The sequence below is a fragment of the Mastomys coucha genome, unplaced genomic scaffold (assembly GCF_008632895.1).
Source record: "Mastomys coucha isolate ucsf_1 unplaced genomic scaffold, UCSF_Mcou_1 pScaffold1, whole genome shotgun sequence".
NCBI lineage: Eukaryota > Metazoa > Chordata > Mammalia > Rodentia > Muridae > Mastomys > Mastomys coucha.
In genome coordinates this window covers 24822840-24841539 of record NW_022196891.1, presented here as the reverse complement: position 1 = coordinate 24841539, position 18700 = coordinate 24822840, and the positions used below count along the sequence as shown (strand labels likewise).

Sequence of the window (18700 nt, the reverse complement as noted above, 5' to 3'; positions counted from 1 at the left end):
AGTTCCAGGACAGCCAGGGCTATACAGAGAAACCCTGTCTCGAAAAACCAAAAAAAGAAAAAAAGAAAGAAAATAAGGGGGCCTGTAAGACCATTCAGCAGCTGAAGCCCTTATATAAGCCTGAGGACCAGAGTTTGCTCCCAAAGACTGACATGATAGAAGACCCAGCTGGCTGGGCAGTGGCGGTGCACGCCTTTAATCCCAGCACTTGGGAGGCAGAGGCAGGCAGATTTCTGAGTTCGAGGCCAGCCTGCTCTACAGAGTGAGTTCCAGGACAACCAGAGCTGTACAGAGAAACACTGTCTCGAAAAACCAAAAGAAAAAGACCCAGCTGATCTCATGGGTGTTGTGCAGCTCATGCATAACACATTCTTTTTTCATTTTTAAGTAAAAATGAAAGATTAACAATGCCTTCCCACAGCCATCCATACTGTACACAAATACACACACACATATGCACTCTCATACCATGTGCACATGCATACAGAGAAGGGTCGCTCCCCCCTTTTACAAGATTGATTTATATGTATGAGTGTTTTGCCTGCACACATGCTTATGTACCATGCATGCTTGGTGCCTATGAAAGACCCCTGGGGGAGACCCCCACTCAAATCTCGGGAGGACGTACACCCAAGGAATCACGAGAGACCACATCTTGATGTAATTACAAGAGGTATATTTTAATTTTCAGGACGCCCTGGTTCAGCACCACAGTTATCTCACGCAGGAGATAATGGAGCCGACCATGAGGCTTGAAAGTTAGGGGTTTTTAGAGAGAAAAGGTCTGAGGGAACAAAGAGATCAGTGTGGTCATACATGATTGGCTAGTTCAAATATTAACTATTACATGTAGAACAGAGTGGAAAATTCCTAAGGTTGGTGTTAATCTGAGTCAACAAAGCATCTGACCTTAAACCATATCTGAGAGGACCAGATGGTCCATTACTTAGTGTCCACCAGGCATGTCTTTGCAGGCCTGGGCCTTGGACATGTCCTCGTTTGCCTAGACATGTTTTCCTCTATGTTTATAGTTTTATGTCTTCTTGACCTGCCAGCTCTTATGATATCTAACAACTTGTTTGCTCTTTCCCAGGCCTATGTGGGCCAGCTTGTGATGGATTCTTAGGCCCATAACTTTTCTTCCTAGTCAGCACAGGTTTAAAGCTTTAATTTCTCCTTACACCTGTGGTCAGAGGAGGGCCTCGGATCCCTTTGTGAGTCACCATTTGGGTACTAGAAACCAATCCTGCATCCCTTGCAAAACCAACAAGTACTCTTAAATCACTGAGCCGGCTTTCCACTTCCACCTAATTTTGCTTTTTTGTCTAATTTTTGCTTTTTCTAGATGGGGTCTCACTAGCTCTGGCTGGCCTGAAACTCACTATGTAAGCTAGGCTGGCCTCAAACTCATCATCTCAATCATCTTTGATTGGCTCACCTCATCCTCCTGAGTGCTGAGTTAAAGATGGGCACCGCCATTCAAGTTCCCATGTCCATGTTTTCTTTTTCTTTCTTCCATTGTGATGATGCACAGCTGTAATTCTGCACTGGAGAGGCTGAGACAGGCATTTTCCTGGAACTAGCAATTGGGGAGGACACCCAAGATCTATCTCTGGCCTACATTTACATGTACACACAAACATAAAACCCCTTTTTTTTTTCCTGAAGATTATACTGGTTGAACTAAGTTCTAATTTATCTATCCTAGATAACCTAGTTAAACATTGTGTGTATTTTACAGCCTTGGCTGTGCTCATAAAGTGAGGATTCCTTCCACATGCTTCTAACAGTTCCCTGACCATGGAGCTGCCTTGGACAGCACTCGTCCTGAGTACCGTCCTCCTGGGTCTTTCATGCCAGGGGGATGACTGGGAATCGGACAGAAATTTTATTTCAGCCGCTGGCCCTCTAACAAATGACTTAGTGCATAATCTGAACCATCCTCTGGGAATGCAGGCCTCTGACTTGGTAGCCAGTGACACCGACATGTACGTCTGCCAGCAGCCACTGCCCTCCTTCCTGCCTCAGTACTTTAGCAGTCTTCGTGCCAGCCAGGTTACCCACTACAAAGTACTTCTGTCATGGGCACAACTTCTCCCAACAGGAAGCTCCAAGAATCCAGACCAGGAAGCAGTGAGGTGCTATCGACAGCTCCTCCAGGCCCTGAAGGATGCCCAGCTTCAGCCCATGGTGGTCCTGGGCCACCAGATACCACCCAGCAGCAGCACCATCCAGAGAGATGGGGTCTTTCCTGACCTCTTTGCTGACTATGCCACATTGGCTTTTCAGTCCTTTGGGGACCTTGTTGAGATCTGGTTTACCTTCAGTGACTTGGAGAAAGTAATCATGGATCTTGCTCACCAGGAGCTGAAAGCTTCTGGCCTCCAAACCCTCAGCGATGCCCACAGGAAAGCCTTTGACATTTACCACAGAAAGTACTCTTCTCAGGGTGAGTACACATTGACATGGTGATGGTCCCTCCCACCTGTGCCCTTCCGGGAGACTCCACCCCCACCCCCACCAGCAGATCTAAGCTGAGAACTACTGCTGAGAGTCAGTAATGTGATTGTTCCCAAAGGGGACACAAATGTGTCCTGCATTTGTCTGAAACATCTTTTCTCTTCCTTTGAGATGCCTCTTGTAGCGTAGGCTGGCTCATTGTGTGGCCAGGAGATAAGTTTGAGCCTCTTATCTTCCTGCCTTCACCTCCTGAATTCAGAGAGGACAGGCATATGCTACCACATCCATTTTATTCAGTGCTGGGCTAAAACCCAGGGCTTGTGCATGCCAGGTAACCACTAAGCCATATTCTAAGTGCATGTGAATTACCTCTGTGTGTGTGTGTGTGCGCACGTGTGTGATTTTATTTTCATGTTATTTGATGTATATGGGTGTTTTGTTCGCATGTATGTCTGAGCACCATGAGAATAACTGTGCCTTGGGATCCAGAACTGGAGTTACAAAGGGTTGTGAGCTGCCATATGGATGTTAGGAATCAAACCTGAGTCCTCTGGAAGAACTGCCAATGCTCTTAACTGCTGAAGGTCTCTTCAGCCCCTTGAAAACCATCTTCTAAAACCCTAGCTCAGGGTCAAGTCTGTGCAACTGTCTTTCTATGTCGTTTGAAGGGAAGGCTATAAAGTCACGATTCTTCCCACATTCTTCACCTTTAACAAACTAATTGTATTGTAGTGACTATCCCTATGTATAAATTCTTGCCCACTCTCTGACAAATCCTTTTTGATAGGGCCTTCAGATTGAAACTAGCCAGGTGTGGTGGTGCATGCCTGTAAATCTAGTACTGGAAAGACTGAGCAGGACAATTGTAAGTTCAAAGTGAGCCTGGTGTGCAAATCTCTACGAGTTCAAGACCAGCCAGGACTACATAGTGAAATCCCTATCCCTGCCCTGCAGATAGATAGATAAATAGATGGATAGATAGGGCCGGGTGGCGGTGGCACACGCCTTTAATCCCAGCACTTGGGAGGCAGAGGCAGGTGGATTTCTGAGTTCGAGGCCAGCCTGGTCTACAGAGTGAGTTCCAGGACAGCCAGTGCTACACAGAGAAACCCCATCTCAAAAAAAAAAAATCTTAAATGAGCAACGTGATTGGTGATTGGGGCTGTAGCTAGGTGGTAGAGTGCTTGCCAAGCATGCAAGAAGGCCTGGTTTCATCCCCTGCACTGCATAAGTGACACTGTATAAGGCATAGTGACATAGGCCTTAACCCAAGCACTGAAAAGGAAAGGTGGGAGCAGGCTGACAAGAAGTTCAAGGTCATCTTGGGGTCACATGAGATCTAGACTCATAAATTAACTACCTAACTAATTAAAATGACTTAAGTAAAATGAGAATTGAACAGTGAGACTAATTAAGTCAGTAAACATTTATTTAGTCCGCACAGAGTCCTGGACTACATTCCCAGCTCAGCATACCTCTGGAGATGGAAGCAAGAAAGAGGAAGGAGAACTTAAGGTCATCCTCAGTTACATAGCAAGTTCAAGGCCAACATGGGTTACAGGAAAAGGATAAGAAAAGAACTCTTTTTTTTTTTTTCAAGGCAGTGTCTCATGATGTAGCTCTGGCTGTCTTTTTTTTTTTTTTTTTTTTTTTTTTTTTTTTTTTTTTTTGAGACAGGGTTTCTCTGTGTAGCCCTGGCTGTCCTGGAACTCACTCTGTAGACCAGGCTGGCGTCGAACTCAGAAATTCACCTGCCTCTGCCTCCCAAATGCTGGGATCAAAGGCGTGCACCACCACCGCCCAGCTTCTGGCTGTCTTTTGAACTCACTATGTAGACCAAGCTGGCCTTGAACTCACAGAGATCCTGCCTCACTAGTGCTGGGATTAAAGGTGGGTATCACTACATTCAGCCAGAAAGAGGTGGGGGTGGGGAGGACAAACAAACTCATAACAATAGGAAGCAGGGTTTGGATATGGTTGGTGACAGGTTTGTGACTTTGAGGGTAGCCAGGGATACATGGTAAGACCTTATCTTAAATCCTACCATCCAAAACCGAGCTAAGGACATCAATGATACAGAATCAGCAAAACAACAAAATATATGAAGCCTCAGTAACCATTAGAGAAATGCAAATCAAAACCTCGATGAGTGTCTGCTTCAGCCCCATCAGAATGGCTCTGAGAGAGACATTGACGAGGACCTGGAGGGAAGTGCAGGCCTGGGCACTGCAGCACAGTGTCAAGTGATGCAGCTGCTACAGAAGAAGAGTGCGCACCCCTCTGGTGGGAAGTGCAGATACACACACAGCTCTGGGATGCACCCCAGCTAACACTAGGAACCCCCACATCCCCTCCCCACATACATACACACACCGCAAACAACAGCCAATGCATAGAGTTGATGCTGGCAGTGAAGGATTAAGTTGTCCGTGTTGAAAGGTTGAACATGGGCTGGGAACACACCAACCCATCCACGTGTGCTAATGCAAGCAAGCTTCATGTAAGTATTGAAATCTAAAGGTAATGTGGCCCCACTGGGCCAGTCACTCAATAACCAGGGACAGCTTTATCTTATCAGAATGAAGACTGCCTCCCAGAGACCGTTGATACTCCAAGCTTTGCAAAGTTCTACTATGCACATAGCAGAATGAACCTTGGGGCCAGGGGTGCAGCTCAGTGGTATGGTACTTGTCCAGCTTGTGTGAGGCCCTGGGTCAACCCCTAGTGCCACAGCAAGCACAAGTGCTGTGCCTGAATGCACTCGAATACAAGTTTTACTCAACTTCTTTTGGTTTCCAGACCACAGAGCTGAGCAACCTCCCTGTGAGGATCCAATCAATGTTAATCTTAATGCCTGAAGAGATCAAATGACACTGAGTGTGTGTGTGTGAGTGTGTGTGTGTGTGTGTGTGTGTGTGTGAGCACATGTATGTAGAGGCCAGAGGACAACCTCAAGTATCATTCCTCAAGGCCAGCTGACCTCATTTTTGTTTTTAATTCTTATTTCGGCCATGTATGGTGGTACATGCTTTTAATCCCAGCACTCAGGAAGCAGAGGCAGGCAGATCTCTGTGAGTTCAAGGCCAGCCTTGAACACTACAGAGTAAGATCTAAGACAGCCAGGGATATAAGAGAACCCTTATCTCAAAAAAACTTCTTATTTTGTTTATTGTTAGTGTGTACGTGGTGTGTGTGAAAGTCAAAGGATGAGATCTAGGAGTCTGTTCTCTCCCTCCACTGTGAGTTCTGGGGTGGAATTTAGGTTATTAGTGCACAGCAAATCCTTTTACATACTGAGCCATCTCAACAGCCAAATACCTTGTTTTTTGAAATATGGTCTCTCGCTGACCTGGAACTCAGTAAGTAGACTATGCTGGCAAACCAGGATCCATCAGTCTCTGCCTTCCCAGTGTTTGGATTACACATGTCCACTGCTACCCCTGGCTTATTTACATGGATTCTGCTGCTTGAACTCAAGTCCTGTCTCAGTTAGGGTTTTTGTTGCTGTGACGACAAAACACTGTGACCAGAAAGCAAGTTACGGAGAAAAGGGTTTATTTGGCTGACATGCCCACACTGCTGCTCATCTCTGAAGGGAATCTGGACAGGAACTCAAACCACAGGATCGGAATTACACAGACAGACGGCTTGTGTCAAGGTTTACGTTCCTGCCTCGGGATGTAGCGATCAGGCCGATCAGGATCCTACAGGCAGGAGTCGATGCAGGGCCATGAAGGGTGCTGTTTCCTGGCTTGCTTCCTTTCCATGGCTTCTTCAGTCTGCCTTGCCCAGGGATGACACCCCCACAACGGGCTGGGCCCTCCTCCATTGAGAAAATGCCTTACAGCTGGATCATATGGAGGCATTTTCTCAGCTGAGGCTCCTTTCTCTCTAATGACTCTAGCTTGTGTCAAGTGATACAAAACCAGCCAGGACAAGTCCTCGGGCTTGTGAGGCAATCACTTCACCAACTAAGCCGTGTTCCCAGCTCTAGCGCTTCAGCCTCTCTTCTCAAGGAACATATACTGTAGATGTATGTACATGCCAGTTAGATAGTAAGGCAGCACATCTGAGAAATCCAACCCCTCTGCATTAGTGTCTCTTAGAGCCATCCAAGGACCACAGGATCAGGATTACACAGATAGATGGCTTGTGTCAAGGTTTATGTTCCTGCCTCGGGATGTAGCTGAGTCAGTAGAGGGCTTGCTTGCCTGGCATCTGGAAGGCCCTACTTCAATACCCAGGACTGCATAATCCAGGCCTGGTGGTGCCTACCTATAATTGCTTGGGAGGTGAAGGTAGGGGGATCAGAAGTTCAAGGTGATCCTTGTCTGTTTGGAGCGCTTGAGGCCAGCCTGGGTTCCTTGAGACTCTTGGGGGTTGGGGACAGTGGAGAGATGACTCTTGGGGGTTGGGGACAGTGCAGAGATGGCTCTGGACTGCTGAGGGTGCTCACTGCTCTTCCAGAGGAGCAGAGTTTCATTCCCAGCACCCACATCAAGTGGCTCAGAGCCACCTGGAATTCCAGCTCCAGGGGATTCTATACTTTCTTCTGGCCTCTACAGACATGTAGATGAATTGCATATACTCACATGGACATGGAAATATACACATAAATAAAAACAACTATATATATTTTAAAGGGGTATGTGTTCTTGGGCCCATCCCTCTCTTGACTCTAAATTTGAAGATGGATCTTCAACATTTGCTTTCATTTTCTTTTTTCTTTTTTCAAGACAGGGTTTCTCTGTGTAGCCCTGGCTGTCCTGGAACTCACTCTGTAGACCACGCTGGCCTCGAACTCAGAATTCCACCTGCCTCTGTCTCCCAAGTGCTAGGATTATAGGCGTGTACCACCACTGCCTGGCTCAAAATAGTCTCTTAAAGAGACATTGTGGTTATTGGCCACTTTGTTTCCTAAAGTCTATCAGTCCCCTAGAGACAAGCCACAGTAGAGATCTCTTCAAAAATCCTCAGCCCTCCCTCAGCCTCTGCTCACTCTTGTGTCTGGCTCCAGGAGGAAAGCTGTCTATGGTCCTGAAGGCTGAAGGCATCCCCGAGCTTCTGCAAGACCCATCCTTGGCGGCTCTTCTCAAGGTAGGCGAAGCACCTGTAATGTCTAGAGAGAATTGTGGTTGTATTTATTTATTTTGAGATAAAGCCTCCGTATGAAGAACCCAACAGAAGACTGCTCAATGGCAGTGGGGCAGGTTTATTTCTGAGGAAACCTGAGACGGGCTGTCATCAGAAAAGACAAGACAGTGGACTTCTCTCACCAGGAGATGTGGTTACCAGAGATAGGGAGGTGGGTTAATCAGAGGCTGAGCTTGGGTTTGTCCAGGTTTATTAACTGTTAATCTAGGACATACAGGAATGGTAGGAATGAAACTGTTAATCACAGCAGTGGGGCAGGAGTCGTGGGTGCCTAGGCTGGAATTAACCACAGGAGGGGTGCGGCGTAGGCTGCGATGGGGGTGCCTCCATGGTAAGGTGGTCAAGCTCTTGTTCTCTCAGTTATGTAGGCCAGGTGGCCTCAAACTCACAGAGACCCACTGGCCTCTGTTTCCCAAGGTGCTAGGATTAAAGGTGAGCACCACCATGCCTGGCTAAAGTGTGATTTTTAATTGTTAAACGTGAGAGTTTTCACTTGCTTCCTTGCATTTTTTTTTTTTTTTTTTTAATTTTTAAGTTTTTGAGATAGGGTCCCATGTATCTGAGAACTCAGCGGAAGATTACCTTGGACTTCTGGCCCCCGCCCGCCCCCGCCTCCTGAGGGCTACGTCCTGATTACAGGCATGTGACACACACCTGGCTTGTGCAATGCTGGCTGTGATAGAGCTTTGAGCACCCCACCAATAACCCTGCTGCAAACCCAGCCCTGCTTTGATGTCTCATAAAGTCTTCCAAGCTTCCATTCCCAAGGTTCACAGCGACCTTAAAAAGGAACCATGTGCTCTAGCTCTAGCTAAACATCTGTCATGTTTCAGCTTGGTTCCATTAAGAAGCCCAAGTCCCGACAGGCACAGTGTCACATGCCTGTCGCCCCAGCACTCAACGGGCAGAAGCAGGTGGACCTCTGTGAGTCTGAGGCCAGTCTGATATACATACTGAGCCGAAGGCCAGCCAGGTATACATAGTGAGCCTATCTCCAACAAAGCAAACCTTCTCCTGGGGCCCCCATAGCAGAAGGTGAGAGCTGGCTCCCTGCAACCCGACCTCTCTCCTGACACGAGTACCGCGGCTTACACAAGCTCACACGCGGAGAAAAATTCCTCATTAAGGTATACTAATTTTTAACAATACACTTCTTAGAGTACCCATCTGATTTATATTCTCTATGCCTTTTAAACTATAGCTTATTTTTGGGTTGGTTTGGTTTTGAAACAGGGTCTCCCTGTGTAGCCCAGGCTGAACTTGGACTGTAGATCATCTAGCTTCCATTTTCTGAGCTCTGAGGTTTATATGCCTGGCCTTACTATATTTTGTTTGGTTTTGACCTGGGATCTCACATCCTGTAGCCCAAGATGGCCTCACATTTGCTTAGTCTTCTTGTCTTAGCCTCTGAGTGCTAAGACTCCCCATAGGGAATTTCCTCTAGTAACTGTTATTTATTCATTTACTTGCCTATTCATTTTGTTTTTGAGAAAGGCTCATATGTGTCAAAGTCACTACGTAGCTGAAGATGACCTTCAGCTCCTGATCTTCCTGCCATTAGCTTCCAAGTACTGGGATTATAGGCATGAGCCACTATACCCAGTTTGTAACACACTAAAGATGAAACCCAGGCCTTTGTGCAGGCGAGGCAAACAAGCTACCCACTGAACCCTATCCCCAAACCAAGATCTCCACCCGTCTGAGCAAGCAGCTCCTGGGGAGAGAGCACCTCGGGCTGAGAGAGGAGCTCTGGTCGAGGAGCCCCTGTGGAGGACACGCCTGTGTGGCTGTTAGCAGTAGGGGGAATTTTGCTGGACACATTGAGAGAGGCAGAGCAGGACGGATAGCCGTGGCAGGCAGGCATCATGTAAAAGGACGGGAAGCCAGCATAAGATACACACAGGGCCAATCCAGAAGTTGAGTCCAGAGTCAGAGAGACAGGCATCACTATGCAGGCCCATTGGAGGCCCTGGGGTTTGCACTGAGCAGGGTGGGAGCTTCCGAGAGGGAACCCATGCACTGTGCTGGGTCCATCTCAAAACTCCATGCTGCCTGCATGGGTGAGACACCAGTTCAAAGACTGTTACTAGAGAAGCATTTTTTATGATTAGCCCTTTGGTCTCCTGATAGCAATTATCACTCGTTATAAGTTAATTTAGATGTCGTTTAGTCAGCAAGATATTTGTTTATCCAAAACCTTATCATGGATTTTTTTCAAGTTCCTGAGTTGGCAAATATGAAATCTGGCCCCTCACATGTATGGCTCAGGACAATGCAGGTGTCAGCGTACACACTATAGAATGATGTCCCACACTGCCTTGCAGCCAAAGCAGGTCAAAGCTGTTCATTGATTACATGATTTATTCTTTTTTAAAAAAAATTATACGTAATAGAGCTAAGTGTAGAGTTTAATGAGTTGATATAGTGCTTGCCTCACATACATAAATCCCTGGCTTCTATCTCTAGTACCACAAACTGGGCATGGTGTATGTACTCAGGATGAGGAGGCAGGAAGATCATTCTCAACTATACAGTGAGTTTAAGGCTAGCCTGGGCTACATGAGACCCTGTCCCTCCCACAAAAAAAGGAAGGCCGTGAAATGTAAAAGGGAAGAGAGGGGAGAGGAGAGGAAGGTAGAGAAGAGGCGGGGGAGGAGAGAAGGGAAGAGAAGAACAGAGGGGTGAGGGACTCGAACAGCTTGCTTAGGTGGGACTGACCTGGACTTTGAAAGTGTCCCAAGTTCCCAGGTAAGTCTCATTCATGACCACTGAGCCTCACTAGTGTAGGTAGCCAAGGATGAGAGTGCTGGTTACAGACACGCACCACCACGCCCGTTTACATGGCTGGTGCCAGACCCAGGGCCTTGCACACGGGAGGCAAGCACCCCACCCACTGAGCTCCACACTCAGCAGGCCCTAACTAGAGTGTAGGTTAGAGCGTGGCTGATGGGGACTGCGTAGCTTGTGCTTTCTGCTAGTAAACTAGTCAAACCAGGTGTGGACTCCAAACTATGGCCTGAAATGAAAACCAAACCCCAGCCCCAAGAGGGTCCCCAGATATCACAAAGGTCAAGGGGAGTATGCTGCCCTGGGGAGACGGAGCTCCCGACTCTAATTCCCTCCCTGGGTGCACCTCCATTTGTTGGCATCCCACACTCGGCACACCCATTTACACACTTATTATTTAACCACGGGCTCCCTCTGGGGCATTAGGTGATCTAGTCGCATGCACACGCATCCCCAGATTTCTCTTGGGGAATCCCAAGATTGAGCTTAGTCACGGGGAGAGTCACAGCTCACTTCTGAGCAGGAGCTTGTTGCTAAGGGCTTGATTTTCTTCCTTCTAGGGCTCGGTGGATTTCCTCTCTCTTGACTTGTCTTATGAGTGCCAAAGTGAAGAGATTCTCCCACAGAAGCTGAGTGAACTGCAGGTAATGTGAGGGCCTTTTCATCTTGGTGGGGAGTGGCAAAGGTTCTCCACAGTTTTTTAGAAATGTGATGCTTTGGCTAAGGCGTGGGTTGGACTTGCTAAGTCAGATCTGCTGAGCCTGAGGAGGGCTCGCCGTGAGCTCTCTGTGTAGCTCCTCAGTTGATAGACTACTTGCCTAGAATGTGCAAAGTCCTGAGTCCCATCCCAGCACAGCATACACCCAGTGTATTAACGCATGCTTGTAATCCCAGCACTCCGAGGTAGAGGCAGGAGGATTGGGAGTTCAGAGCTGGTCTCAACTAAACAATGACTTCAGGGCCAGTCTGGGTTACAGGAGACCCTGTTTGAGAGAGAAGGATGGGGAGGAGAGGCCGTCAGCACAAGCAGCCACGAGAAAGGGTGTATGCAGAAGCCACCAAACCAGGATTCCAATAAAACACTTTTTTTAAAAAAAATGTATTTATTATTATAAATGAGTACACAGAAGAGGGTATCAGATTTCATTACGGGTGGTTGTGAGCCACCATGTGATTGCTGGGATTTGAACTCACGACCTTCAGAAGAGCAGTCGCTGCTCTTACCTGCTGAGCCATCTCTCCAGCCCAATAAAACACTTTTAAGTGAAGTCAAACATATCACCCTGAAGAAAATTTCCCATCACACCAAAAATACTGAGAAAAAAAAAAAGAAAGAAAGAAAAAAGAAAAAATTACAGATTCTGAGAGCCAGACTTCGCTGGGACACAGTGTCTCCTAGAAACATTGAAAACTATAACCGTAACATCTCACCAACATGACTGTTGAAATGTGAGATCGGCAATGAACACCAATGTACGTGCAAGACTGGATGGAGAGGAGCCCATGAAACCTCAGCTCTGCACGGAGAACTACAGGCAGCCGGAGAACTACAGGCAGCCGGAGAACTACAGGCAGCCGAGTAAAGCCGGGAGAGGGAGCGGGTCATCCCCGGGAAGAGCGCACCAACGGATGCCTGGTGCCAGATGGTCAGCCCTGGAAACATACATACAATAACAGCACATGGACTCAACAGGTTATACTCAGGAATACATGTATATAAGCATACATGCAAATACATAAATGCAGGCAGTAACAACTGATGCAAAGGAGACTGGGAGGCCACATTGGAGGGTTTTGTGGGGAGAAAAGGGAAGGAAGAAGTGTTTTAATTAAATGACAATCTCAAAAAATAAAGAAACAAAAAGAGGGGCTGGCGAGATGGTTCAATGGGTAAGAGCACTGACTGCTCTTCCGAAGGTCCGGAGTTCCGATCCCAGCAACCACATGGTGACTCACAACCACTTGTTATGAGATTGGATGCCCTCTTCTGGTGTGTTTGAAGACAGCTACAGTGAATTACACTGGAGTGAGCAGGCCAGAGCAAGCAGGGCTGGCAGAGGTCCTGAGTTCAATTCCCAGCAGCCACACACATGATGGCTCACGGCCATCTGTGCAGCTACAGTGTACTCATGTACTCATCCACATAAAATAAATAAAATAAATCTTAAAAAAAAAAAAAAGCCAGGCAATGGTGGCACACGCCTTTAATCCCAGCACTTGGGAGGCAGAGGCAGGCGGATTTCTGAGTTCGAGGCCAGCCTTGTCTACAGGGTGAGTTCCAGGACAGCCAGGGCTATCAGAGACACCTTGTCTCAAAAAAACAAAAAGAAAAAAGAAAAAAAAAAAGAGAGAGAGAAAGGTCACACGTGCTGAGGTCTCAACCGTGACAGTGCCTTTGACTCTTCAGAACAGGAAGTGTGCAGTTTCCTTTTCTGTAAATGTAGGAGTCTCCTGTTTCGAGGGGAGGGTGTGCGCCTGTGTGTACAGAGGCTGGAAGAGGGCATCGCATGCCTTGGAGCTGGAGCCACAGGCATTTGTGGGAGGCCTGACGTCTTACATGGTGCTGGGGTCTGAACTCCAGTCTATGACTGTGAAGTCAGCACTGTCATCTCCGCGGCCCCTTCTGTGACTTTTTATTATTGGAAAGTTTGAAACAAAGCTGACGTAGAAAGGGAAGTATAGGAATTCCTATGGAGCTGTGGTTATCTTGTTTAGTAGTGGCCAGCTTGCTTGCCAGTTCCTTTCCAAACCATATATATATATCCCCCTGCCTCCATGTCTTACGCGCTGGGATTCTAGGCCTACACCACCACACCTGGGTGTGTCCTGCTGGGGATGGAACCCAGAGCTTCGTGAATGCCAGACAGAGCATCCTCACCCTCACAAACCAGAATATTTCTAAGCAAAGCCACAGATGCTTATGAACATGGTGGCCGTGACGTCTTGGTTAAAGTTCTTGGGTAGCACAGGCTCCCGACAAGAGCAGATCACCTTGCTCTTGATCCTAATGTGGCTGCTGGCTTATACGGTGCCCGTCTGAACTGGACTGCTATGGGCATCACTTCCTCTGGGAAGGGCTACGCTCGTTGACTAGTGTCTTTCTCCCTCAGAGTCCAAGTTACTGTTCTTGGTAAGTGGGGTGGCTAGAGGTCATTTTCAAAAGGAGAGCATTAGGGTATCTCACCTGCTCCCATTGCTAAAGGCACAGGAGAGCATAGGGCATCTCACCTGCTCCCATTGCTAAAGGCACAGGAGAGCATAGGGCATCTCACCTGCTCCCATTGCTAAAGGCACACTTGTTGGTCTTTGTCTCTCCTAGAACCTTGGGCCAAAAGTGAAACTTTTCATCTACACACTAAAACTTCAGGACTGCCCATCGACTGGGATGAGCCCCTCCTCACTGCTCTTCAGCCTCCTGGAAGGTGACTGGACCAACATGTGACAAATGCTGAGTGATGTTTTATACGCTGGCTTGTTGGGTAGCAATACTGAAATCTGGGGTTCCCGTGAGGGAGAAGCCTTGGAAAATGGTGGGACTAGGAGTCTACAAATAAGGCTAAGGTCTCCTGCCTTCCCTGACAATGAACTCCTACTCTCTGTCCTAAGACACTAAGAGGTTCGTTCTGTAGAGATGCCAAGGATGCCCAATACGGACACGAAAATCTCCAGGCCTCAGGTGGGAGCTGTCAGCAAGGAAACAGCCTGTGTTCCCCTGTTACATGTAGCCCTGGGGGCTCCGAGACTGCTAAAAACATCTAGGTGTAGGACCTGCTGTTCTAAAATTCACTATGTAGCCCAGGAAGGCCTTGAACCTCAGGGGTAGTCTTTTTTGGTGTGTGTGTGTGTGTGTGTGTGTGTGTGTGTGTGTGTGTGTGTGTACTTATTGGTGCAGTTGCCTGAGGAGCACAGAAGAGGGTGTTGGATCCTTTGGAAATGGAGCCACCTGAAGTGGCTGCTGGGAACTGAACTCAGCTCTTGTGGAAGAGCGGTATGCTCCTTAACCAGACTTACCTCTCCAACCCACACCCAGTGTTTTTATGTGCTTCTGGAGGCTCAACTTGGTATCTCGTGCTTACCAACAAGGCACTTTACCAAGTAACTCCCCAGCCTTCTTTTTAAAATGTCTTCCTCCTCGGGTAGTGGTGGTACATGCCTTCAATGCCAGCACTCGGGAAGCAGAGGCAGGCGGATTTCTGAGTTTGAGACCAGACTGGTCTGCAGAGTGAGTTCTAGGACAGCTAAGGCTACACAGAGGAACCCTGTCTCAAAAAAACAAAACAAAAGGGTGAGAATCATTGCTTGGGGGTTGGCTAGTTTTAGAATAGGCAAATGGCATTGTATATGTTTGATCTCACACGTAGTCAAACTAAGCTTCTTTTCTTACAGCCATAAATAAAGACCAAGTGCAAACTGTGGGGTTTGATGTCAGTGCCTTCCTGAGCTGTACATCCAGTTCCGAGGAGAGGTAATGCCACTTGCACAGTTAACTCTAGGAAACTAGTCATGTGGGCTTTCCTGTTCTTTTTTTTTTTTTTTTTTAAGATTTATTTATTATTTTATTTAAGTACACTTGTAGCTGTCTTCAGACATACCAGAAAAGGGCATCAGATCTCATTATGGATGGTTGTGAGCCACCATGTGGTTGCTGGGATTTGAACTCAGGACCTTCAGAAGAGCAGTCAGTGCTCTTAACTCAGGAGCCATCTCGACAGCCCCCTTTGCTGTTCTTTACAAGGACAGTCACCGGGAACCATTGTCTTTGTCTCTTTGTGTGTGTGAGGGGGAAGGGGGACGGTATGCCTGCATGCCTGGGTGAGCATGCAGAGGTTAAAACAGGGTATCAGGACCCCACGTGAGAGGGTGCACGCGCGCGCACGCCCCCCCCCCCACACACACACACTCTTTTTTCTTTTTTGGTTTTTCGAGACAGGGTTTCTCTGTCTAGCCCTGGCTGTCTTGGAATTCACTCTGTAGACCAGGCTGGCCTCGAACTCAGAAATCCATCTGCCTCTGCCTCCCAAGTGCTGGGATTAAAGGCATGCACCACCACTGCCTGGCTTAAAGGTTTTTTTTGTTTTGGTTTGTTTTGTTTTGTTTTGGTTTGGTTTGGTTTAGTTTTTTTTCAGAGTCTCTAAATAAATAAATAAAATGTAGGACTAGTTGATGACTCAGAGGGCAAAGGCACTTGCCTTGCTTGGGTCACAGTTTGGTTTCTGTGTCTATGATAAAATACTGACCAAAAGCAACTTGTGGAAGAAGCAATTTACTTCATCTTAAAGCTCACAGTCCATCGTCCAGGAACTCAAGGCAGGAATACTGCTTACTGGTTTGCTGTCTGTGGCTTGTTCAGCTCTCTTTCCTTCTTTCTCTTCTTCTTCCTTTCTTTTTTAAAGCTTTATTTATATCCTTATATATGTAATGCCTATGGGTATTTTGTCTGCATGTATGCACACCAGAAGAGGACGCCATAGCCTTCGTAACTACAGTTATAGTCTGAGCCCCCTGCCCCTCACCCCCACTTCCTGCTTTATGATGTAGCCCGGGACCACCTGCCCAGAGGGCATACTACCCACGGAGATGTGAGCCCTCTCTCTCCTCCACCATTATCAAGCCAGTGCCCCACCTGCCCGTGTACAAGCTAGTCTCATATAAGTGTTTCCTCAGTGGAGGTTTCCTCTTCCCACGTGACCCCAGCTTGCTGTTAAGTTGACAAAAAAACCTAACCAGCACCACAGGCAAGCCTCGTGACCTGAGTGTGATCTCAGGTCTAGGTAAGGGAGAGGAGAGAAGGGACTCCATGAAGCAGTCTACACAACAGCAACAAATAATGGTAAAACTTGAAAAGTAAATAAATACAATCTTTTTTTTTTTTTTTTTTTTAAGAGAAGGAAAAGCCGGGCGGTGGTGACGCACACCTTTAGTCCCAGCACTTGGGAGGCAGAGGCAGGCGGATTTCTGAGTTCGAGGCCAGCCTGGTCTACAGAGTGAGTTCCAGGACAGCCAGGGCTATACAGAGAAACCCTGTCTTGAAAAACCAAAATAAAAATAAAAATTAAAATAAAATAAAATAAAATAAAGAGAAGGAAAAAGAGAAGCCGGTTTAGGTATAAATCTGAGCAGTCCACAGAAACTTCATGAAATAAGATCCTGGCCCAGTTTTTCAATGCAAAATGTGAAACGCCTTCCCCAAAGAAGTCAGCAGCAACGGGAGAGCCGATGCAGAGCATACTCCAAAGAATCTTCCTTTTTCATGTGTCTGGGTGTTTTGGCTGCACGGATGTCTGTGCCCCATATATGTACATTGCCTGAGAAGTCCTGGAATGTGGGCTGCTTTTGATGTATAGCCAAAAGCTGTATAGCTCCCCCCACTCTCTCTCTCTTCCTTTCCCTCCTTCCTTCCTTCCTTCCCTTCCCTCCCTCTGTCTCTCCTCTTTTTCTTCTTCCCCTCCTCTCCTGCTTCCTCCTCTTCTTTTTTCTTTCTTTAAACAGAGTAACCGTGGGTGGCCTGGAACTTACTATGTAGACCATGTTGGCCTCACATTCACAGAGATCTGCCCATGTGTGCCTCCTGAGTACTGAGACTAGACTAAGGGCATGAGCCATCATGCCTGACCCTGTTAGACATTTGTAACTCAGTCATTAATTATGTCACTTCAATCCCACAGCCCATCTTGTTCTTTAGCGGGCAGCCTGGCCCTTCAGACCGAGCAGCAGCATGACACAGTGGTGCCCTCATTCCCTGGATCCACCTACTGGAGAGTCTGGGCAGCCTTTGCTAACCAGTCTAGGGAGGAGAGGGATGCTTTCCTGCAAGATGTGTTTCCGGAAGGATTCCTCTGGGGCGTATCCACCGGAGCCTTTAATGTGGAAGGGGGCTGGGCCGAAGGCGGCAGAGGGCCGAGCATCTGGGACCACTACGGTAACCTGAATGCTGCTGAGGGCCAAGCGACGGCAAAGGTGGCCAGTGACAGTTACCACAAACCAGCTTCTGACGTCTCCCTCCTCCGAGGCCTCAGGGCTGAAGTGTACAAATTTTCCATCTCCTGGTCCCGCATCTTCCCCACCGGGCAGAGGAGCAGCCCCAACCTCCAAGGTGTCGCTTACTACAACAAACTGATTGACAGCCTGCTGGACTCCCAGGTGGAGCCCATGGCGACGCTGTTTCACTGGGACCTCCCTCAAGCCCTGCAGGAGCGAGGCGGGTGGCAGAACGAGAGTGTGGTGGATGCCTTCCTGGACTACGCAGCCTTCTGTTTCTCCACCTTCGGGGACCGTGTGAAGCTCTGGGTGACCTTCCATGAGCCATGGGTGATAAGCTATGCAGGCTATGGCACTGGGCAACACCCGCCAGCCATCTCTGACCCTGGAGTGGCTTCTTTTAAGGTATTGCCTCCCATCCTACAGCTCCTGTCAATTAGAAACACATTTGGCCACCTCCTTCCAATCCTTGGAAGGAAACCAGAGAGAGGGATGGATAAGTACATTTTGTTATTTTTGTCTCATGCACGCAAGGCTGATACTGAGCTTACTATGAAGCTGAGGATGACCTTGAACTTCTGGTCTTTTGCTTGTGTTCCTGAGAGCTGCCACCATGCCTGATTTTTAAGCCACAGTGATGAGGGTTAGACCCTAGGCAAGCACACTGCCGCCTGAGCCACACTCTCAGCCCCTCTGGCAATACTTCTTGATTCCAGAGACAAGTTCCAGGCTTGGAGGACTGTGGTCAGTTGTAGAGCTTGGGCCCAGCTTGCGCGTGGCCCTGGGTTCAGTCTGTACCTCCTGGGTGCTGCCATGCCCAGTTTTATGCAGCCCTGGGGATAGGGAGTAGACCCAGGGTTTTGCGCTTTCTAGTCAAGCACTCACACATATAACTTAACCACAGCCACAGCCTTTAACCTTCTGTCTCTTTGCTTTAGGTTTTTGAGATAGGTCACAGTGTGTAGCTGAAGCGAGCCTGACACTCACAGTTGAGTCTTCAGCTCACAGCAATCCTCTTGCCTCAGACTCTGAATGGCTAGGGTGACAGGGCAAGCCACCAAACCTGCTTTCTGTAAGCTTTTCTTTTTTCTTTCTTTTCTTTTCTTTTTCAGCTATGAACAAAAGCTTTATTTCAAGAAATAAACACACACATGAGTAAGATATTTTCTTACAAAATGAACTGGGCATGGCACAAGTTTATAATCCGAGCATTTAGGAGGTTTGGGCTAGAGTTCTGTTGAGTTTAAGACCAGTGTGGGCTGGGCAGTGGTGGCGCATGCCTTTAATCCCAGCACTTGGGAGGCAGAGGCAGGCGGATTTC

General features: G+C 47.7%; 1 protein-coding gene across 1 annotated transcript in view; it reads left to right on the top strand.

The window, feature by feature from the left end:
- The first annotated feature begins 1768 nt into the window (after nt 1-1768).
- The window catches only part of Lct (lactase), a 38299-nt gene continuing 21367 nt past the window's right edge, over nt 1769-18700 (top strand). The window contains exons 1-6 of the mRNA XM_031381224.1: nt 1769-2449; nt 7478-7557; nt 10962-11045; nt 13721-13823; nt 14788-14866; nt 17067-17784. Coding sequence (XP_031237084.1) covers nt 1801-2449; nt 7478-7557; nt 10962-11045; nt 13721-13823; nt 14788-14866; nt 17067-17784 — 1713 coding nt within the window. The 5' untranslated portion in view covers nt 1769-1800. The remainder of the gene's footprint in view (nt 2450-7477; nt 7558-10961; nt 11046-13720; nt 13824-14787; nt 14867-17066; nt 17785-18700) is intronic.